This window comes from Mobula hypostoma, chromosome 6 (genome assembly GCF_963921235.1).
Source record: "Mobula hypostoma chromosome 6, sMobHyp1.1, whole genome shotgun sequence".
NCBI classification, from domain to species: Eukaryota; Metazoa; Chordata; class Chondrichthyes; order Myliobatiformes; family Myliobatidae; genus Mobula; species Mobula hypostoma.
Window position 1 is genome coordinate 38,705,801 of NC_086102.1, and position 22,677 is coordinate 38,728,477.

The window sequence follows — 22,677 nt, forward strand, 5'->3', positions numbered from 1 at the left end:
TTATACACTTTCAACATAACATACCAACTCCTGTACTCAATACTTTGATTTATGAAGGCCTATGTGCCAAAAGCTCCTTTTATGACCGTTTCCCAGTCACACCACTTTCAAGGAATTATAAATTTGTATTCCCAGATCCCTTTGTTCTACCGCACTCCTTACTGCTCTGCTGCTCACCATGCAAATCCTACCCTGTTTTTTCCTCCCAAAGACCAACACTTCACTCTTGTTCGCATTAAATTTCATCTGCCATTTTTCAGCACGTTTTCCAGCTGGTCCAGATTCCGCTGCAAACTTCGATTGCCTTCCTCACTGTCCATTACACCCCAATCTTGGTGTCATCCGCAAATTTGCTGATCTACATTATCTGAAATAATTACACCAAAGGATTCCATAGAGATGAATGTGAAATAATGAATTGTTGGAACAGTAAATATTTATTAATTCACAATGGACCACTGAAGTGGGGAACCTAAGGACTCCTACTTTTAAGTTGCCAGCAGTCCAAGTAAGTAAAGATCCTTAAGGCAGGCTGGTTGGCATGATCTGAGATCTGAGTAGTTACTTACTATATTTACCAAATAAACTGGAGGTGAGGCTCCAAAAACAAATACAAAAAAGGAAAAGGACGTTAATGATATTGCTAGACAGTCATTAAAATAAAAAGGACTTAAAATTAGTCTCAGCAAGTTTGGATTCATCTAAACAAAGTAGAATATTAGATTTACTTGATTGCAGTGCCCACAACATTCTGAATATTGCTGGAGGCATCAATATCCTGGGAAAGAAATATTTTTATGTGTATCTTCCAGAAAGAGATAGCAGAAACAGATTGAGAGCTTAGTCTATTTATTTGGTTCAAGATACAGTTTCTCAAGGATAGCCTATGGAAGTTTTCATCACAAGATTCAGCTATCAATATGCATGTTTTAAGCAAAGTCTTTGAATGACAACAATATCATATAGAATTTGCATCCTTAAGCTGTACATAGAATATTACACTCACTTAGACAAGAAACAGTAAGGATCTTCAACACAACTTGAAGCATGGTACCTATAGTACTGTGCAAAAGTCTTAGGCACATATATATATAGCTAGGTGCCTAAGACTTTTGCACAGTACTTGTCAACGTGGAGCAAAAAGCAAGTTTGTAAATCTGGTGCGAGCAAAGGATATTGGGAATGGTGAGGGCAGAGAAGGAGTGCCAGGCTGGGGGGTGGTGTGGGTGCAATCACACCCAGTCCTAAGACACCAGACAAGGTAATTTGATTCCAAACAATTGGTTTATTGATCATCACAGAATGTCTCTCTGGTGATTCCCACTTTCTCCCCTCTCCATTCCCCTTTTTCCAACTATGATTCCCCTCTCCCTGCCTCCTTCCCACTCTCAGTGCACAATAGAATCCCATATCAGAATCAAGTTTATCATCATGAAATTTGTTTTTTATTTGCAGCAGTAGCAGCAGTACAGTGCAATACCTAAAATGACGACTGTACTGTGCAAAGTTGGAACAGTTCACCAAGTTGCAGAGTTCACTAAGTTAGTAGCTACAGCACCCTCCTCTCAAATCTTAAAGCAACTGTTGCAGTGAAGAACTACTACACATAAGCCACCAAATCAATAGAAATCAATGCGTTCTTATTTCACTTTCTACAGTTAGTGATAACATTTTTGGGAGTTGATTCAAATGATAGCTAATCTAGTTTGTGAAAATGGCATTGACATCTGGATTCCATATTGTAAACTATCAGGTAAGATATATTAATTTCATCTTGAATAAGGTTAAGTTGAAGGCTAGTTTGCAACATGATTTAGTACAGTATATGGCAGTCCTCAAATCATCTAGCCTACTAATCCAAAACACTTGATCCTTTCTTTTCTAAAATGTGCAAAAATATTTAGGCCTTAAATGCTAACAAAATCCTGTCGTCTGCAAAACCTTTTAAGGTTTCTTTCTTATCTGTGCTGTGATCCATTCCACATATCACATTTTCAGTTTTAAAAAGGTTCTAACTGCGTTTCCTGGTTACTTTATCTTAAATTTGTCCAAAGCATTTCATAAATAGAGTAAAGTCCCAGCCTGTATTATTTTATAAGTCAGTCCTTTCAGTTCAGAAATCAAACATACATGCAAAGAGTTCATACCCAGCCAGTAACTACACCGCATAGTAGCAACATGTACTGTATTTCAAAATTCATTTTGTTCCTTTGAAAGGAGAGTAAACATACGACCACCACTAAACAACGTATTCAGTGTTGGTGATGATAAATTTACAGAGGAGCTCCCTCTACCCCATCAATAATTGAAAATCGTTGAAATGATAAAACTGCATGCAGAAGCCCAGATGGCCCCACGAAGTTAAAATGTAGATTGAAAGTGATCTTCTGTGTTATGTATCTCAATATTTTGCTTCCTTTTCTTAAACAGCCTGATAAAATTGGGATAATTTGCTAAGTCCTGTTTTTCAAAAGTCAAGTATCTCTCTTCTATTCAATACTGCAGATATTTTCAAAATTATGATATAATCTGCAGTAGCTGTTCCTCTGCCAGATCTCAAACTTTCCTGTATTAATGCATCTGCCATGTCTGTCAGATTCATTTGATGCATAAATCTCAATGCAGTTAGAAAAACATTAAGATAACAATTTGCTTTAAATGTCAGGTTTTGAGATACAAATAAACGGCATAATGATGACCACGGTTTGTTAGGAAGGGATGAGGCAGAGAATGGTCTTCATGAGAAATACCAGTACCTGGCATAATCTCTACATCAAAATTGGGTAACAGATCTGCAACCACTTCACTCCTACCTAGGAATTCAAAGAGAGAAGTAGAAAGAGAGAGAGAGAGAAAGAGAGAAGAAAGAAATATGATTACTATGCATGAAAAGAGTACAGCTTAATTTGTATCTGTGACAGATACATGTTCAGGCTTTGTAACTACTGCATGCTGGTAATTATAAACACAATAACACTAATGATTACTTTAGTTCAAACCAATGTCATTCTCCATCCATTGTCTTCCATAAAATCAGCAGTTTTAGATCATCATACTGACAGAACAGCAAAACTAAATTCACCCAAAAGGCATATGGAAAAAATTGTCCACAATAAATTTGCCTTCTAGTTTAGTACAAAGGACACTAATAATTTTATTCCAAATTATTCAGAAATTTAGATTAGACTGTGTACTTTAATTAGTTTGTATATGCACCCAAGAATGGTCAAAGATATAAAATAATCTCTCCATTTTCCTTAACCAGTGGTCAGAATATGTATTCAGAGTTTCTTCTTTAAAATGGCTTAGAATGACAGAATGGACAACCCTCCCCAACCAAGAGAACAGTCACACTTTCGGCATTTCTCTAAATCCCAGGTATGTTCCTAATGTGTGGGGTCCATCAGTACTTCACTTTAGTCTTCACTTGTTACAGTTCTGCACCATTAACGGCTACTGCAAATTGTTGGAATTGCACCCTGATATGTAGTCAGGTCCTGATGGATCATTCTGAGGAGAATTGGCTAGTGAGATTATTGATGGAATGGATCTTAATTGTCCATAATTTGCTTGACCCATGCAGGGCTCCATTAGACTGGAAGAAAAAGCAAATTTTACGTTTAATTTTGATGAGTTCCTCCAGCATTTTTTATGTGTTACTCTGGATTTTCAGCATCTGCAGAATCTCTTGTGTTTGTGACCAAGTTAGCAGAGTTGCTTGAAGTGGCACATGCTGTGGATTAAGGAGATCTCCAACACATAGTTTTACAGAAGGTATTTGATAATTCAGCAAGCATTATTATACAAAATTTACAAGTCATGGGAGATAACATTTTGGTGTAGTTGAAAAATTGGCTGGCAAACCAGAAACAGAGACCAAGTCTAAAAGGGAATTTTTCTGATAATGCTTGGTTTTGGGGTCTGAACTTCATACAATTTATATAGTTGACTTGGCTGAATAAACTAATAAAAGAACAATGAGGAGGCTCCAGAAGGATACAGATAGGTTAAACAAGCAAGCAATAGTTCATATTTTTCACACTAGACTTCATTTGTCAGTTTTCTCCTTTGGCAGGAATTTGAAAAGAATGGTGCTCTCTCAATAATGCAAAATGAAGAGCTCTCAGATATCAGTTTCTAGATGCGTGATTCAAGTTATTTCTTATTTATAATATAACTGTATGCACAAAACTGGGAGGTTACCCCTCAGTTATATAGTCTCCATCTGAAGTACACTGGTCATATTTTTTTGAAGTATGATGTAAATACACTGGAAGCAATTAAGAGATATACGAGCATTTGGAGAAGTGTTGTCTGATTAGGGATAATCAGCGTGACATTGTGAGGGGCAGGTTGTGCCTCATGAGCTTGACTGAATTTTTCAAGAAAGTGACAAAGCAAATTGATGCAGTTAGAGCATTGGATGTGGTATATATGGATTTTAGTAAGGTGCTTGACGGTAGGCTTATTGAGAACATCAGGAGGCATGGGATCCAGGGAATCCCGGCTGTGTGGATTCAGAATTGGGTTGTCCATGGAAGGTAGAGAGCAGTAGTTGATGAAGTGTGTTCTGCCTAGAGGTTGATGACCAGTGGAATTCCATGGGTATCTGTTCTGGCACCACTGGTACAGAAAGGGTTAATAAAGTTACAGTAGCATCAGCAGCATCACAAAAATCACTGCTTTTTGTGATTTTTGTAAGTAACTTGGATGAGGAAGTGGAAAAGTGGGTTGGGTGACATGAAGATAGGTGGTATTGTGGATAACGTTGAAGATTGTTGTAGGTTACGACAGGGCATCAGGCCCTGATGGTGTTCCTGGTAGGTCACTGAAACCTGTACCAACCAACTGAAGGGAGTCCCATCATGATAAATGACATAGATAGAGCAGACAGCCGGACATGTTTTCCCAGGACAGAAATGGAACATGAGCGGGGCATAATTTTAAGGTGATTGGAGGAAAGTATAGAGGGAATATCAGATGTAGGATTTTTTTTACACAGAGTGTTAAGTTTGTGGAACACACTGCTAGGGCTGGTGGTAAGGCAGAACATTAGGGTCATTTAAGAGCCTCTTAGTCACATGGATGAAATTAAATGGAGGGTAATGGGGAAAGGAAGGGTTAAGTTAATCTTGGAGTAGTTCGCCACAACATTATGGGCTGAAGGGACTGTACTCTGCTGAACTGTTCTAAGATAAACATGATTGCAAAGTAGAAATTAGAGTCAAATCTGCCATTATCTTAGTTAAATGGCAGAGAAACTCATGGGGTCAAATGAACTCCGTTTCCAATGTCTACATTCATAAAGGAAAGAACATATAATAAAAGAGCAGAGGTAATGGTCCAGAATTTATTTTGTCTGTTTAGCTACTGATAAGCCTCATTTCTGCACCGCCATGTACTTATTTCTTTTTATTGGGATTGCTCCTCAGCCAAGAAGTGATCTACTAGTGCTCATGGTGTAGCCATTGTGGGTTGCCTATTACTAGCTGACTGGCCAATGTCATATTCAAGGATTTATTAACTACATCCTATAAATCCTCATCTGTTTTAATCAATGCTAATTTAATGAACTAAACTGAAATAAATGAAAAACAACTGTTAGGTTTATAGTACATTTCCTCTGAACATTCTAAGGATTTATTGAATTAAATCAAAGCAACACACACAAAATGCTGGAGGAACTCAGCAGGCTAGGCAGCACCTATGGAAAAGAGTACAATCCACATTTCAGGCTGTGACCCTTCATCAGGAGGGTCTTAGACCAAATCATCGGCAATTAAATTAAATAATTTTGTTTTCAATGATTTGACTTAAAATACCTGAGCTAAAATGTTTTGAATAACTTTGTTTCATGGTTCTTTTTGGAATTTATTGAAGTAGTAGGGGGCTGAGTAAGTGCTTGGGTATGTTAAAGGGCAAATTTCATTGAACCAAACTGGGCCAAATCACAAATGACACTAGAAATTGGAATTCACCCTCTCTTGTTATGATAAACATGTGCAGTACACCCGCTCACTGCCATTACCTAAAAATTTGAAAGGTTGATGATATAAATTTAGAACACAAATTCATTGACCAAAATGAGACCCCTTCAGTCCCCACTGGGACCTGTATGTTTAGCTTACATCTGCCACATATTTGGCACGTTGGCTCCTGAGAAGCAAGTCAGCACTTAAAGAACTCTCTTGGCAACCAGAGCACAACAGGCAATTAGGCAAAGAAAAGCTCAAGAATTCAGAGAGAGACATTGTTCTTTTCTTTGTGTCTGCAACGTTTCCTGTACCACACAATCAATTGGCCTGGTACCAAGCCAGTGATCACTGCTTGTAGGATATGTCATTACCAAAACAAAGGCTGGGATTAGTGAATGAAAGTTCATTGAATTATTCAATAATACAGAGATTGAAAACTATCCTGGGAGATATTATATGAACAATATCTATGTGATGGTGCAGATCCTTTAATTGAGGTCAAATATTCCCAGCCCCTACACAATGTATTACTAGATGTATTATGGGATAATAATGAAACTCAAAGATTTCTCCAAAAGCTGCATTTTCTGCCAACAGTATATGAAATGTGCAGAGTGACCAGTAATATCAGGCACCCAATTGCCAGTGCTGCAAACCTTAGCCAGAGTTGGAGAAATCTTGCCCAAGCTAATCTCTTGATTGTCTATGATTAATCAAGAATGATTGGTGGTTTGATGTATGCAGAATTGCTTTTACTGTACATTAGATCAAACACAAACAGGTTCGGTTTCTAAATTGAAGAATGACAAAGTTGTTGGGAATATTATGGAATGTTCAAAACTTATTGGCATTTTCTATCATCCATGTCAGTAGATGGCAGTGCTGCATTAAAACGTGTTCATACCATGACCAAAACTTAAATGTTGCTTAAGATTTAAAAAATGTTCAGCTTTTTCTTAGTCTGTTTGCAGTTGGTTTGATATATTGTGATTGTTTACAATAAGTTCTTCTTAAAATGGTTGATTAATTTTAATGGTCCACTATGGTGACTCTCTTCAAACTGATCAGAGTATTCTGAAGAGGCAAAATATAAAATATTATAAATGTGCAATTAAATCAAAGTCAACAATACTTATAAGAGGAAGCTTGCTTTACTTCTTACATAAATATAAAACGCAAAATCATCAATAATATATCAGAAAATCATGTTTACTACATGTAAACCATCAAAACTGGCAACCCCAAAAAGAATGATCTGCTTCTAAATTTATCTTACTACCTTTAAGGCTAACACAGCAATAATACAAACAAAATTGCAGATCTTGTGTCATGATCGCTCCGATATCTGATGAAGGGGCTTGCCGTGTTCATTCCAGGCAGCTCACTCACCTCTGGTTTCCACCAGACACTCAGCTCTCACCTGTGACAATGACCACACTCTGGTACATCACTTCAACAGGTGGGCTAAACCAGGTGAGGGTAGCTGGCAGCCTCATATCCTGGTAAGATAGTGACATGCCGAGTGTGCAAATTCAGCTCCAGAGATCTGGGCAGTGAGATCCAACGGCCAGGAAGGTGATACTACAACACTCCGTGAAGAGCAAAGGGCAAGACAGGCACAGAAGACATCATGGTTATTCACTGCAACCACGGAGGTCCCCAGTTTTTGATGCTTGTTTGTACTGCTGGACCTGGACGTCTGAGGTTAAGAGAGTGGAAATGCCCCAGTGCAACAAGCTTTTCCAATTTAAAAATTCTCCCCACACAGGTTTCCTGTCATCATTGGACACGATGGATAACCAGTTTAACAGAATCTTCAAATGATTTCAACTGAAGTTACAACACATATTTGGCTCAATGATTCATGTTCATTTTTATTTTTCTCTGAACGCCTCCACCTATTCTGGTTGATCACTGAGAAAGCATCCAGCTGATGACTGAATGGGTTATAAAGTCTTCACAAACTACACCACAAAGAGTGGGAGTCTTATTGTGCATGATTGAATATAATGGGATGACATGTGTTTAAATATAGCCTCCTGCGAAGGATTAAAAACAGGCCTTCCTCATCTGTAATTCAACAGATTGTTTGCAAGAACTTGCTGTGTACAAAGTGACTGCCATATTCCCTGTATCACAATCATGGCCAGGATTAAACAAAGGTTCACTGGCTATAAACCGCTTTGGGATTTTCTGAAGGGAGCATATATGGAGTTATCTGAATGCAATTCTGTGAGACTATTTGGGTTAAAATTATTTATAAGTGATTTCTATTTGCATCATGATTATAAAAGGTCATGTTAGAAAGTGTACATTTAGGCATGATACAAGCCATTTTTCTAAATAAATTCTATATAAAATTATACTTTAATCTTTAGCATACTAAAGCAGTAACTGTGTATTTCAGCTTCTTTTAATGGATTGGAAATTGTCACATTTTCCTATAGGACAGTATAATGGCACAGTTAATAGAGCTGATGCCTCAGTGGCAGAGACTCTGGTTCAATCCTGACTTTGGGAGCTGTCTGTGTGCCTTTCCTCACCCCAAAGATATGCAGTTTGGAAAATGAAATGGCCACTAAAAGTTGTCCCTGGTGGGTAGGTGATTGGTAGAATCTGAAGGGAGTTGATGAGGATATGGTGAGAATAAAATGCTTAATGTAGGATAGTATAAAATGGATGGCGACTGCCAGCATGGACTTGATAGATTATAGGACCCATTTCTGTGCTATATCTACATATCTATGAATCCTCTTTGCTTTTAATCTTGATTGCTCTTTTGCCATGAGCCATTCAATAATTGAAATGTTCCCCCTGAATCCAACAAATAAGCTAGGCTGATTTTTCCATTCAGTGACAAGTGGTGTTCTTAGCATAATGCATTAAGGCACCATGCTGGTTCAAGTGGATATATGAAGAGGAAGAAATGACTACCATTTTTATTCGAGCCACAACCATAATTGAATAACAAACACCAAAGACTAATGATTGGTCATTAAGTTTATCATAATGTAGTAGATGAGAGCATCCTGACTGGCTGCATCATTGCCTAGTATGGGAACTGTACCTCCCTTAATCGCAGGACTCTACAGAGAGTGGTGCAGACAGCCCAGCGCAACTGTAGTTGTGAATTTCCCACGATTCAAGACAATTTACAAGGACAGGTGTGTAAAAAGGGCCCATAGGATCATTGGGGTCCCAAGTCACCCCAACCACAATCTATTCCAGCTGCTACCCTCTGGGAAGCGGTACCACAGCATAAAAGCCAGGACCAACAGGCTCCGGGACAGCTTCTTCCACCAGGCCATCAGACTGATGAACTCACGCTGATTCGTGTGTACCCTATATTACATCGACTGTTCTATTACTCGTTTGTAATTATAAATTACTGTGATTGCACATTAGATGGAGACGTAACATAAAGATTTTTACTCCTCATGTATGTGTAGGATGTAAGAAATAGTCAATTCAATTGACAGTACAGGCAACCCAGCTGCAGCTTGTAAATAGTTTGTACCCCTGACTGCATAGGTTTCCTCCAGGTGCTCTGGTTTCCTCACACAGTCCAAAGGCACACCAGTTGGTAGATTAAATTAGTCATTGTAAATTGTCCCATGATTAGGCTAGAATTACATCGGGGGAATGCTGGGCAGCATAGCTTAAAGGGCCAGATCATGCTATATCTCAATTTTTAAAAAATTAAAAAGAAATAATTTCACTGCTTTTTTGAGTGCTCAGAAAGATGGCTGCATTTGTCTTCACCACAAAGAAGCACTTCAATGTACTTTATCAGTGGGTTATTTTACAAAGAAACTTTCAACTAGCTAGCTAAGGGAGCCAGATATAAAATGGAAAATGTCCTAATTTAAGTTAATTAAAGGCAATGAAAGAATATGAACTTCTACTATACGAGGGGTGATTGATAAGTTCGTGGCCTATGATAGGAGGAGTCAATTTAGAAACCCTAGCACATTTATTTTTCAACATAGTCCCCTCCTACATTTACACACTTAGTCCAGCGGTTGTGGAGCAGACGGATCTTGGACTTCTAGAAAGTGTCCACGGCAGAGGTGATTGATAAGTTCATAAACTTAAAGCACACGGTATTGGGGGTAAGGTATTGGTGTGGGTGGAGAATTGGTTAGCAGACAGGAAGCAAAGAGTGGGAATAAACGGGACCTTTTCAGAATGGCAGGCGGTGACTAGTGGGGTACCGCAAGGCTCAGTGCTGGGACCCCAGTTGTTTACAATATATATTAATGACTTGGATGAGGGAATTAAATGCAGCATCTCCAAGTTTGCGGATGACACAAAGCTGGGTGGCAGTGTTAGCAGTGAGGAGGATGCTAAGAGGATGCAGGGTGACTTGGATAGGTTGGGTGAGTGGGCAAACTCATGGCAGATGCAATTTAATGTGGATAAATGTGAAGTTATCCACTTTGGTGGCAAAAATAGGAAAACAGATTATTAACTGAATGGTGGCCGATTAGGAAAAGGGGAGGTGCAACGAGACCTGGGTGTCATTATACACCAGTCATTGAAAGTGGGCATGCAGGTACAGCAGGCGGTGAAAAAGGCGAACGGTATGCTGGCATTTATAGCGAGAGGATTCGAGTACAGGAGCAGGGAGGTACTACTGCAGTTGTACAAGGCCTTGGTGAGACCACACCTGGAGTATTGTGTGCAGTTTTGGTCCCCTAATCTGAGGAAAGACATCTTTGCCATAGAGGGAGTACAAAGAAGGTTCACCAGATTGATTCCTGGGATGGCAGGTCTTTCATATGAAGAAAGACTGGATGAACTGGGCTTGTACTCGTTGGAATTTAGAAGATTGAGGGGGGATCTGATTGAAACGTATAAGATCCTAAAGGGATTGGACAGGCTAGATGCGGGAAGATTGTTCCCGATGTTGGGGAGGTCTAGAACGAGGGGTCACAGTTTGAGGATAGAGGGGAAGCCTTTTAGGACCGAGGTTAGGAAAAACTTCTTCACAGAGAGAGTGGTGAATCTGTGGAATTCTCTGCCACAGCAAACTGTTGAGGCCAGTTCATTAGCTATGTTTAAAAGGAAGTTAGATATGGCCCTTGTGGCTACAGGGGTCAGGGGGTATGGAGGGAAGGCTGGGTTCTGAGTTGGATGATCAGCCATGATCATAATAAATGGCGGTGCAGGCTCGAAGGGCCGAATGGCCTACTCCTGCACCTATTTTCTATGTTTCTATGTTTCTATGTTTCATGGCCTAAGGTAGAAGGTGAGTTACACAGCTCTCCTTACATGCACATGCAGTTCAACTCTTTGAGTGATCATGCAGAAAGTTTGAAATTAATAACTTTAGAGGTGTTTGATAAGTTCGTGGCCCAAGATAGAAGGAGATGAGTTATTAACTCATCTCCTTCTACTTTAGGCCATGAACTTATCAATCACCCCTGCTGTGGACACTTTCTGGGGGGCAAAGATCCGTCTGCTCCACGACTGCTGGACTAAGTGTGTAAATGTAGGATTAGATTAGATTATGAGGACACGTAGTCCTCTTTTATTGTCATTTAGTAATGCATGCATTAAGAAATGATACAATTTGTTCCTCCAGAATGATATCACAGAAACACAAGACAAATCAAGACTAAAAAAAACTGACAAAAACCACATAATTATAACATATAGTTACAACAGTGCAAAGCAATACCGTAACTTGATGAAGAACAGACCATGGGCACAGTAAAAAAAAAGTCTCAAAGTCTCTCGAAAGTCCCATCATCTCACGCAGACGGTTGAAGGGAGAAACTCTCCCTGCCATGAACTTCCAGCGCCGCAAACTTGCCGATGCAGCATCCTGGAAGCACCGACCACAGTCCAACTCTGCGTCCATCGGAAAACTTCGAGCTTCCGACCAGCCCTTCGACACCGAGCACCATCTCTGCCGAGCGCTTCAACCCTGGCCCCAGCAACAGGCAATAGGCAAAGCCGAGGATTTGGGGCCTTCCCCCTCCGGAGATTCTCGATCACACAGTAGCAGCGGCAGCGAAGCAGGTATTTCAGAAGTTTCTCCAGATGTTCCTCCGTGCTTCTCAAGTTCGTCTCCATCAAATCAGGATTGTGCATGTCCCCTACTTAACAAATACGATATCAATTTTGAGCAGCTGCATGCACTGCGACATGCCGCCATCTTCTCCAAGGGACTATGTTGAAAAATAAATGTGCTAGGTTTTCTAAAATTGACTCCTTCTACCTTAGGCCACGAACTTATCAATCACTCCACGTATAACACCTGTAACTTGTATGTAAGGGGTTTCTTCTTTTATGTTACTGCACAGGCTAATTAAAATGGCTTCTTTGTTATGTTATGATTGAAATGGCTTCTTTGTTATGTTAAATGCTGAGAAAGTTCTCTCGCTAGCTGCTTGTTTGGGTTATATTACTGATAGAGCAAATGAACCAATTGGGATCGATGTTATTCTTTCTGTGTGTCTGTAAGTTATTGTGATGCATGGGTTTTTGGGCAGAAGGCGAGAGAAAGAGGATGAACAAGGTGCTGTGAGCCGGCGAACGGGGTCGGACCCCGAGCAGGAGTCCGAGGTCCAGGGTTTTCGGCGAGGAGAGGAGACGGAGACGGAGACAGACTCGTGTGGAGTGTCTGGTCGACCACCGTGGTTGGTCCCAGGCGGCAGGTCGAGGTGGTCAGAGGGGATCAAATGGTGAAGAGAGGATCGTTACTAGAGCTCCCACTGTTTGTGCACGAAGAAATTGAACTTTGATAAGTGTGATGCCTTTTATTTTCCTTTTATATTTATTTCTATTAATTATATAGTTCCAGTAATATCTATAAACCGTAATTCATTTAATCATATTTGGTGTATTGTCTGTTATTTGGCAGGGTGGGGTACATCACACAGCGTCCATGCAAACTTAATTAGCCAATTTGGCGGGGCTGAGGGCTGTTTCCCTAGACGATAGCGAGTTGAGCGAGCCTGAGGCTTGCCGGGGGGCTACATGTATTTGTTAGGTTTTATATCATATTCATTTTCTAAATGGTGGAAGTGAAACAGACCCCTTCCTCCATAACAAGGAATAAATTATGATGAAACTCCAATAGTGATAGTTTATTGACATGAAATATTAACTTGTTTTCTTTCCAGAAATGCTGCCTAACCTACTGAATATTTTCAGTATCTTCTGTTATGTTTCAGATTACCTGCATCTGCAGACATTTAGCTTTGGATCTTAAATTCTTGTCTTCTTAGTAATTATGCTTCTTATAAATGAAGCTTTATCAGAAACGCTGTCTTAAATATAGTTGTTTATATTGTAAATTTACTAAAATAATTGCAGATATCTTGTTTACCCTAATTCTTGGACCTGGAAATTTATCAACGGCTATTTTTAAAACTGTTGGCTCATTGATCGACAATTCCAAAATGAGATTACTTGCAAATGCAACTTCAAATACATTTTAAAAATCTACATAAATTAATGCTTTACATTCCTGCAGTGCTCTATAATGCAGCCAAGGATAAAAGTAGTTTAGGCATTCTTGAAATCACCAGTAGAGTTTGTGGATCAGAACAACTGGAGTCTATCACCATAGAAAATAAACAGCCTCTGGGACATTAAGGACTGTGAAAGCAATTTGATGGATAGCCTAATTAAGACTTTCTATGGGAACAGGCCTAAATAGGATGGCTTAAATTGGAGGCGTGTCAATCCACCCCCACCGCTCCCCCTCACAAAGTCCTTGTCGCTAATTTAATTTGTAACAAAGGCCCATTGGATTCTTGAGGATGCAGAGTGTTACAAATAGCTTATTTTAGCATGTCATTGCCTCACCTCTGCTGTCTAAATTCCTTTTCACACCTTATCTAATAATTTTATAACATGTCAGATTGGATATATTCTGATTTTGGGTTGTTATGTAAAGTGAATGATAACCATTCAGACAACTGTTACACATCTCATTTCCCCCGTGCAAATATGGTTCCTTAAGGTTGTTATACTGGGGTGGTAGTGGGAATACGGTCAAACTACCTATGAAATGCTCCCAATAGCATGTGACTCAAATAGCCTCTGACAACTAAGTCCAGCTACTAAGCCTGGCAGAACCATTGGTATTGACAGGAGAAGGGGCAAAAAGCGGGTTACTGCTGCCTTAAAAGAAGTTGCTTCAGGCAGATGGGTCAGCCATGGTTGGCAGCTCATCTGAAGTTAAATTCTGATCTCAAAACTCCACTGTCTTGTGGCTATAGGGAAGATTTCATGAATAAACCCTAAGGAAAAATCTGGAGCTGGAGTCCCTAAGGCAGTCCTATATTGAATTCAACACTGACTGGCAACTCCTGCCACTGGTGCCAAACTGTATCGGTTTCTGCCATTCCTTTGCATTCATCAGCTGAATGGAGAGAGGGAGCCTGCTACATGGGCAACAGCTTGCTCTCTATATCATATTACCCTGGCTTGCATATCACATCGAGAGCTAGGAAGCAATATCCATGCTTGACCCCAACCAACAGGGGGCCTCTAGTGCAAATATGTCCTGGGCATTCAAATTCATAATTACCGGGTTTACTCCCTCTTCCAAACAAGATGACCCACGATGACAAAATAAAACTTAGCTGTTCTCAAAGTATGCACAGGCCAAATTTTTTAAAAGCAGAATATGGGTGTATGCATTTCAGTTATCTGTATTATTCTGCAGAGTTGCAGTAAAGCCTTCTTGTTACCTTTAACAACAACAAGCTTATTTATCTGCTTGCTGTGTGCCACAGACATGGAGCAGTAAAACCAACAAGCAAAGAATAGCCCATGTCTGGAGGAGAGGCTGAAAGAATTCAACAACCTATGACAGCTCCTCTGCTCATCTAAGCATGTTAAGATAATAAAGACACTGTGTTATAAACAAAACTTTAATTTAATATAGGTTTAGATAGCTAATAGAGTTAGTGTGTGAAATGTTGCACGTATTTCTTAACCCTAAAATTTTAATTTTAGCTTCACTGCATTGATCTAATTTGTTTTACTAAAAAGTGAATTATTCACCAATAGCTGTTGACTTGGTTAGCTATTAAAGGTGCTTAATAATTGTTACTAATGCAAATCACCAGAAGAGCACAGAAAAGTATAATTTCTGCAATGGTTTCACAATGTAATCGGTTATATGTGTACTGATGTATTAGTCACACAGGAAATTCAAGCTACTGAACCATCTCATGACATCTCTGACCATCTGTGTATCCCAATACCCAGTTACACACGTGACATCATTGAAATAGAACCATGATATCCTTTGGTAGTTTTGGCAATCTGGGGCTGAGTAATGCTGATTAATGGACATGTTGATATAGCACTCCACTGAAAGGAATTATGTTGCCTACTGCACATTTACGAAATTAGAAAGCAACTGTCCATGTTAGGACAGAACAATTATTTAAAAACTTTTTATATTTTAATATGTGGCAACAGCAATTATTTGTTCCCAGATGTGGCAAAGAACTAATCACTCATTCTCTACATGTTCCAAACAGTACAATTAGAAATGGTGCCAATGTTGGGATATGAAAGATGGCACAGGCAAACAGTTTACGAGTCACAGTTTACAAAAATGGGAATATTAAATATTGTGAGAGCTAGTAAATGTATATTCATATTAAATATACTGCTGCCCTTATTCAGAAATTGAGGTGTCACAGCTAATTAATGTTAAAGTTCAATTCAAGGATTCGGTACTAATTTCTTTAACATGCCTTTGTGTATAGCAAAGTACATGCAACAATGTCATAAAGTGCTTATAATTAGCTAACTGAATGACTAAAGGAACATTATCTTAAAAACTTTATCAGGGACTGCAAATTGTACATTAATGGATGTATTTTTCATATTAGTTTTCTTATTTTATCACAGCAATCTGAATACAGGAGTCCAATTCATATTTGACCCTTGGCTCGAGCTGCTGCTTAACCCAACTGTGTCATACCAACGGCAAATGTCTTTGAGAGGCACAAATGAATGAAAACTCCTTGATTGTAAGTTGGATTTCCTTTGAACTCTTGAGCACAGCAGGTCACCAGAGACACTGGTGTGTTTGTTTATCTAAGGAAACGTTCTCCACCATACCATAGAAGATTGTTACAGATTTGTTGCCAGATATATGTTCAATTAATTTGTTTATTTCTATTTTCCTTATTTTGGTCCTCGGCAAGCTTTTGCAGCCTTCAATAAATCAGTAGAGGGAGGCAGGGACACAACAGAAATACTTTTGAAAAGATCAAAGGCCTAACAAGCAACAAGAGCCTTGCAAATGTGGTTGCCATGGAAACCCTGGAAGCAGAGACCTTAATCAACAAAACCTTCACTGCTTACAGCTTATTATTTGTATTCTTAAGAATAAATCTGTGGCTGCTGTATCGTAGGATTACAGAATTTCTTCACATATTATTTTGAGAATTATTGGAGAGTGGTTGATGAGATGACCAAAACATTAGCCTTAATTGCTGTTTTAGGAAGGTCTGTACAATTGCTCCATTCCTGAAAATAACTTAACTGCCTTAAAATTGTATAACTGTATATTGGAGCTGCATTTTAAAATCCCATTATTGCAAAGGACTTTGCTATACCTCGATACCAATTATACCTAAATTACTCAATACTAGTAACAGACCACTATAATTGATGAACATTAAGTAGACTTAATCCACTTTCAACCAAGATTTTACTTGGTTCTTTTGTTTCTTTTGCTCATCTCATTTGGAAAAATGATTCCAGGCAACCTAATTTAGTATGGATGAAGCATTACAGAGAAGAAAGGTTTAGAAATTTAGGAGTGAATGGGGGAGGGGAACAAGAGGGAAGCAAAGAAAAATTCTATGGAGACTGCCTCTCCTCAGCCCAGACACACACTCATCAACACCAGCTGCTAAAGAGAACAATGCTGTAATGCTAGGCACTATTGCCTCGCAGCTTGTGGCCTGTCCAGAAAGGTTTTGAAATAAAATGGTGCAGAACAATAAAGAGATAAGCTATCAATTATAATTTTAAAATTTGCTGACATCCAGTTAATGAGTAGCAGATTGTGGTTAATTATCTCACTTTCAAATTTGGAGGCCAAAATCTGTATTTCAAGAGCTGGTAATTCATTACTGCCAATCCTAATAAATTTTGCATACATTTTTGATGGATAAATTGCTATAGTTCTATGCCAATTACCCCTAAATTACGACCCACCCAATACTAGTAACAGACTTCTATAACTGATGAACATTATCCACTTAATCCATTTTTGACCAAAACTGATTAGGAGTCATTATGGTTTGGTGCAGGAGAAATCATACCTTATAGATCTAATAGATATTTAAAGAGGTAGCCAAGAGAATTGATAAAGGCAAAGCTGTAACAATGATTTACATGGACTTGGGCATGCGAAACTGATTTAGTTAAGGCACAAGGATCCAAGGTATGTTGGCAAACTGGATCCAAAACTGGCTTAGTGACAGGAGAAACAGGGTTGCATACATGGGTGCTATTTCTGAATGGAAAACTGTCACAAGTAGTGTACACAGTGATGAGTTCTTAGATGAGAACATAGGTGACATGACTAATATGTTTGCAGCCAACATTAAAATTAGTGGAGTCACAGGTTGCAAAGGTGGTTGTTTAATACAATAAGGCATAGTTCAGTAGGAAAGCTGGATGAAGTGGTGGCAGTTGGAACTTAAAGACTACTATTTTGTAACATTATACCACAAGACCTAGGAGTAGAATTAGGTCTTTCAACCCATTGAGTCTGCTCTGCCATTCAATCATGGCTGACTTATTATCCCTCTCATCCCCATAACTTTTGACACCATTACTAATTGAGAACCTATCAACCACTGCTTTAAATATACCCAATGACTTGGCCTCCACAGCCGTCTGTGGCAATGAATTCCACTGATTCACCACCCTTAGCTTAAGAAATTCTTCCTCATCTCAGTTCTTTACATCTATTTTAATGAAGTACTCTGAGAAGTTATGGCACGAATCATCTCCAGCCACAGAAATGACCTGGCTCCTCTTCAACTTGCTGAACAGCACAATAGATCAACAGCTATCTGACTAGCTCTCCACTCTGTTCTGGATGATCTGGACAACAGTGATGTATACATCAAAATGCTGTTCATCAATTGCAGAGTGCCACTATTGTGGTAGCAAGCACGACACTATTACAGCTTGGGGCATCGGAGTTCAGAGTTCAATTCCAACATCATCTGTAAGGAGACTGTATATCCTCTCTGTGGAATGCATGGGTTTTCTCCAGGTCCTTTGGTTTCCTCCCACAGTCCAAAGACGTACCAATTAATTGATCATTGTAAATTATCCCATGATTAGGCTAGGGTTAAATGGAAGGTTGTCAGTTGGTGCGGCTCAAAGGGCCTATTCTGCTCTGTATCTCTAAATAAAATTTAAAAACTACACTTCAGCATTTAGCACTATCATCCCTTCCGAAGCCCAAGCTCCAAAACCTGAGAATCTATACCTCTGGTTCCTCAGTCCTCAATCAGTACACATCAATAACAATATTTCTTCCTCACTGACCATCAGCACATGTACACCACAAGGCTGCATGCTTAGCCCTTGCTCTACTCTCTCCAATGTTGCCTATAAATTTGCCATCACTGCTGTTGTCTGAATCACGGGTGGTGATGATTCAGTGCAAAGGAGCGAGTCTGAACATCTGCTCGAGTGGCGTCGCAATAACAACCTCACACTCAACATCAGTTTAATTGTCCATGATCATTTGCAGTTAGATATGCAGGGACTGCTGAGCTATTGTCTGATCAGTTGGTTGTGAAATGGCTGAGTTATACGATTGCAAAGATGTGTGTACTGCTTCAGCATGCAAAATAATCATGTATTGTGTTCATTAGGTCAGCACTCCATTATTAGGTCTGTCTGGTGTTGCTCCCAGCATGCCCTTCTGCACTTCTCATTGAATCAGGGTTGAAAGCAATGTTACTGACTGTGGTGGTGTACACTTTTGCTGCTTTTCATTGTCCTCATTAACCATGTTGTTGAGAATAAGTGAGTACTCAGTTAAGTATTTAGAGCCAGATTTATGTAAGCTTCAGATCTGACTGGCGATGTGTATTATAAATAAAACGTAGGGAAGGTGTGGTCTTTTTTTTAATTCCAGAAGTTCCATAAATCACTACTAACACTGGTACTTACCATTGTTAGCAGTTATTTGGGAAACTAAGAACAGAACTACAGTTTGTACATAATCATGTACAATTAATAATTAAAATTGGACAGGAACGTAAGTAGCACAAGGAGCAGGGCTCATGGCTTTTTTGGCTCTGCCTGGCGTACATAGTTGATCTTCAAAATCAACTGCACTTCAATGTCCCCTTAGAAGGATGGGGGGGAAGAGGGATCTCATTGAAACTTCTCGAATGCAGACAGAGTAGATGTGGAAAGGATGTTTCCCACGGTGGGGGAGTCTAGGACAAGAGGGCAAGGTCTTAGGATACAGGGGCGTTCATTTAAAACAGAGATGCAGAGAAATTTCTTTAGCCAGAGGGTGGTGAATTGGTGGAATTTGTTACTACAGGCAGCTGTGGAGGCCAGGTCATTGGGTTTATTTAAGGCAGAGCCTGATAGGTTCTTAATTGGACATGGCATCAAAGGTTATGGGGGAAGGCCAGGGAACGGGGCTGAGGAAGGGAAAAAAAGGATCAGCCATGATTGAATGGTGGAACAGACTCGATGGTCAAATGGCCTAATTCTGCTCCTATGTCTTGTCGTTTTATCCTCACCTGCTTTCATCCCAGGAACACATTCCTGCATTATTCCCACCTGCCTTGATCCTTCTTTATCCTCACTTTAACAGGTTTGGGATTCAAAATTCTACTGCCTCTCCTAAGCAGTTTCCGAAGTAATAGAGCTTAACATTGGCTTCAAGGCCAATAGATGCTTAGAAATTCTCTGGCCCAACTTTATTTATTGGGCCACAGGGACTTCTACACAGTTAAACTTTCAACCTTACCCTTGGGGACTAACCTTCACCAGTTGCTCATTTTGGTACACTGTTCGTATCAGCTGTATTATACGCTGTGTGTGTGTGTGTGCCATATTCTGCTGTATATTACATTTCATGTGATGAAGTGCTGCAGTTGAGAAATTGATTGCTCCAAAAGCATCTTTATCATTGAATTAGTTCGGTGCCCCTGCCTCTGGGCTGGGGCAGCTGTAATTTCCTGAGCTTTAAGAGATGGATCACCTAAGGGTGCATGGGGATTTAGGGCAGATTAAATGAGCTAGATGTTATTACTTTCCACTTCAGCAAACCTTCACAATGGCCTGGTGGTCCACAGAGGATCTGCAGACTGTAGGTTGTCAACATAGTTTTACAATTTGGTTTAAAGAAATCCCAGCAAAATGCAGAGTACCAAGTAAGATCACAAAGCACTTTTAGTCAAATGAAAATTAATCCTTAAAACCATAAGACCATAAGACAAAGGAGCAGAATTAGGCCATTCAGCCCATCTAGCCTGCTCCACCATTCCATCATGGCTGATTTATCATCCCTCTCAACTCCATTTTCCTGTCTTTACGTGCAACCTTCAACACCATTAGTAATCAAAATTATATCAACCTCCGCTTTAAATATATTCAATGACTTGGCCTCCGCAGCTATCTGTGGCAATGAATTCTACAGATTCACCACCATCTGGCTAAAGAAATTCCTCCTCATCTCATTTCTATCTTGAGGCTAGCCCTCTGGTCCTAGACTCCCCCACTATAAGAAATTTTGTCTTCACATCCACTCTGTCTAGGCCTTTGAATATTTGATAGATTTCAATGAGATCCTCATCTCATTCTTCTAAACTCCAGTAAGTACAGGCTCACAGCAATCAAACGTTCCTCAAATATTAACCCTTTCATTCCCAGAATCATTCTCCAATGCCAGCACACCTTTTCCTCGAGAAGAAGCCAAAAACTGTTCACAATACTCCAGTGTGGTCTGACAAATGCCTTATAAAGTCTCAGCATTACATCCTTGTTTTTGTATTCTAGTCCTCTCAAAATGAATGCTAACATTTCATTTGCCTTCCTCAATTCAATTTGCAAATTAACTTTGAGGGAGTCCTACACGAGGACTCCCAAGTCCCTTTGCACCTCTGATTTTCGAATTTTCTCCCTCATTAGACAATAGTCTATGCCTTTATTCCTTCTACCAAGGTTTATGACCATACACTTTCTTACAACACACATCAAAGTTGCTGGTGAATGCGGCAGGCCAGGCAGCATCTCTAGGAAGAGGTACAGTCGACGTTTCAGGCCGAGACCCTTCGTCAGGACTAACTGAAGGAAGAGCTAGTAAGAGATTTGAAAGTGGGAGGGGGAGGGGGAGATTAGAAATGATAGGAGAAGACAGGAGGGGGAGGGATGGAGCCAAGAGCTGGACAGGTGATTGGCGAAAGGGATATGAGAGGATCATGGGACAGGAGACCCAGGGAGAAGGAAAAGGGGGAGGGGGGAACCCAGAGGATGGGCAAGGGGTATAGTGACAGGGACAGAAGGAGAAAAAGGAGAGAGAGAAAAAGAATGTGTGTATATAAATAAATAATGGATGGGGTACCAGGGGGAGGTGGGGCATTAGCCCCACTTCTTACACTGTATTTTATCTGAAACTTCTTTGCCCATTCTCCTAAGCCAAGTCCTTCTGAAGACTTCCTACTTCCCTAATACTACCTGCCCATCCACCTATCTTCATATCATCCACAAACCTGGCCACAATGCCATCAATTCCGTCCTCCAAATCATTGATATATAATGTGAAAAGAAGTGGTTCCAACACCGATCCCTGGTGAACATTACTAGTTATAGGCATTTAACCAGAATAGGCTCCCTTTATTCACACTCTTGCCTCCTGCCAGTCACCCCCTCTTCTAACCATGCTAGTTATCTTTCCTATAAGACCATGGGCTACTATCTTATTTAGCAGCCTCATGTACCATAAGTTGTCAAAGACCTTCTGAAAATACAAGTAAATAATATCCACCGACTCTCCTTCATCTATCCTGCCTGTTATTTCAACAAAGAATTCCACCAGATTTCTCAAGCAAGATTTTCCCTTAAGGAAATCATGCTGTCTTTGGCCGATTTTATTGTGTGCCCTCAAGTACTCTGAAACCTCATCCTTATTAATGAACTTCAACTACTGAAGTCAGGTTAACTGGCTCCTGGAAACCTACATGTTTTAGAACTTGTGATGGATAGAAATCTTTGATTTTTAATATGAGAATTAAAATGCTTATATAACAGTGTGAGGTGTTTATAAAATTTAAAAAGCTCTACTTAGAAATGAATGGACACCCACAAGGACAGTTATTCTCTATGTATAATAATATTAGAGAATCCATTTCTCATCTTGCAGTGAGTGACAACTGTATTTTATGGGCATTTTATGACTGTTGATGTGACAGCATTTCAAATATTTCAACTGTTTGACTGTCCATGATATTCCATTAGTAATTGCTTTCTCAGTCACTTGCATACTTCCTTCTGTCTTTTGAGGGAATTTCAAGATAATACGCTAACAAATGAGTTTATAGGGATCATGGGAACTGAGGCCCCACTGAGCTTTCAGAGACTGGCAGTGTGTGGAAGAGAGCGAGAGGAACTGGGATCCTGATATGCTAAAAGACAGTTCAGGAACTAGTGCCTCAGTTTGTTT

The 22,677-nt window shown here is 39.7% G+C and overlaps 1 protein-coding gene and 1 long non-coding RNA gene across 5 annotated transcripts in view; one reads left to right on the plus strand and one right to left on the minus strand.

Annotated features, from left to right (window-relative positions):
* LOC134347948 (uncharacterized) overlaps positions 1–22,677 on the plus strand; it is a 102,427-nt gene that overhangs the window by 65,045 nt on the left and 14,705 nt on the right. For both annotated transcript variants that reach the window (XR_010018306.1, XR_010018305.1), the window contains exon 2: positions 15,864–15,985. This is a non-coding gene — a long non-coding RNA (uncharacterized LOC134347948). The remainder of the gene's footprint in view (positions 1–15,863; positions 15,986–22,677) is intronic.
* LOC134347945 (immunoglobulin-like domain-containing receptor 2) overlaps positions 1–22,677 on the minus strand; it is a 125,131-nt gene that overhangs the window by 40,833 nt on the left and 61,621 nt on the right. For 2 of the 3 annotated variants that reach the window (XM_063050613.1, XM_063050612.1), the window contains exon 4: positions 2,757–2,813. The exons of the other annotated variant lie outside the window; for it this stretch is intronic. In XM_063050613.1, the coding sequence (XP_062906683.1) occupies positions 2,757–2,813 (57 nt within the window). The remainder of the gene's footprint in view (positions 1–2,756; positions 2,814–22,677) is intronic. 3 annotated transcript variants of the gene reach the window in all.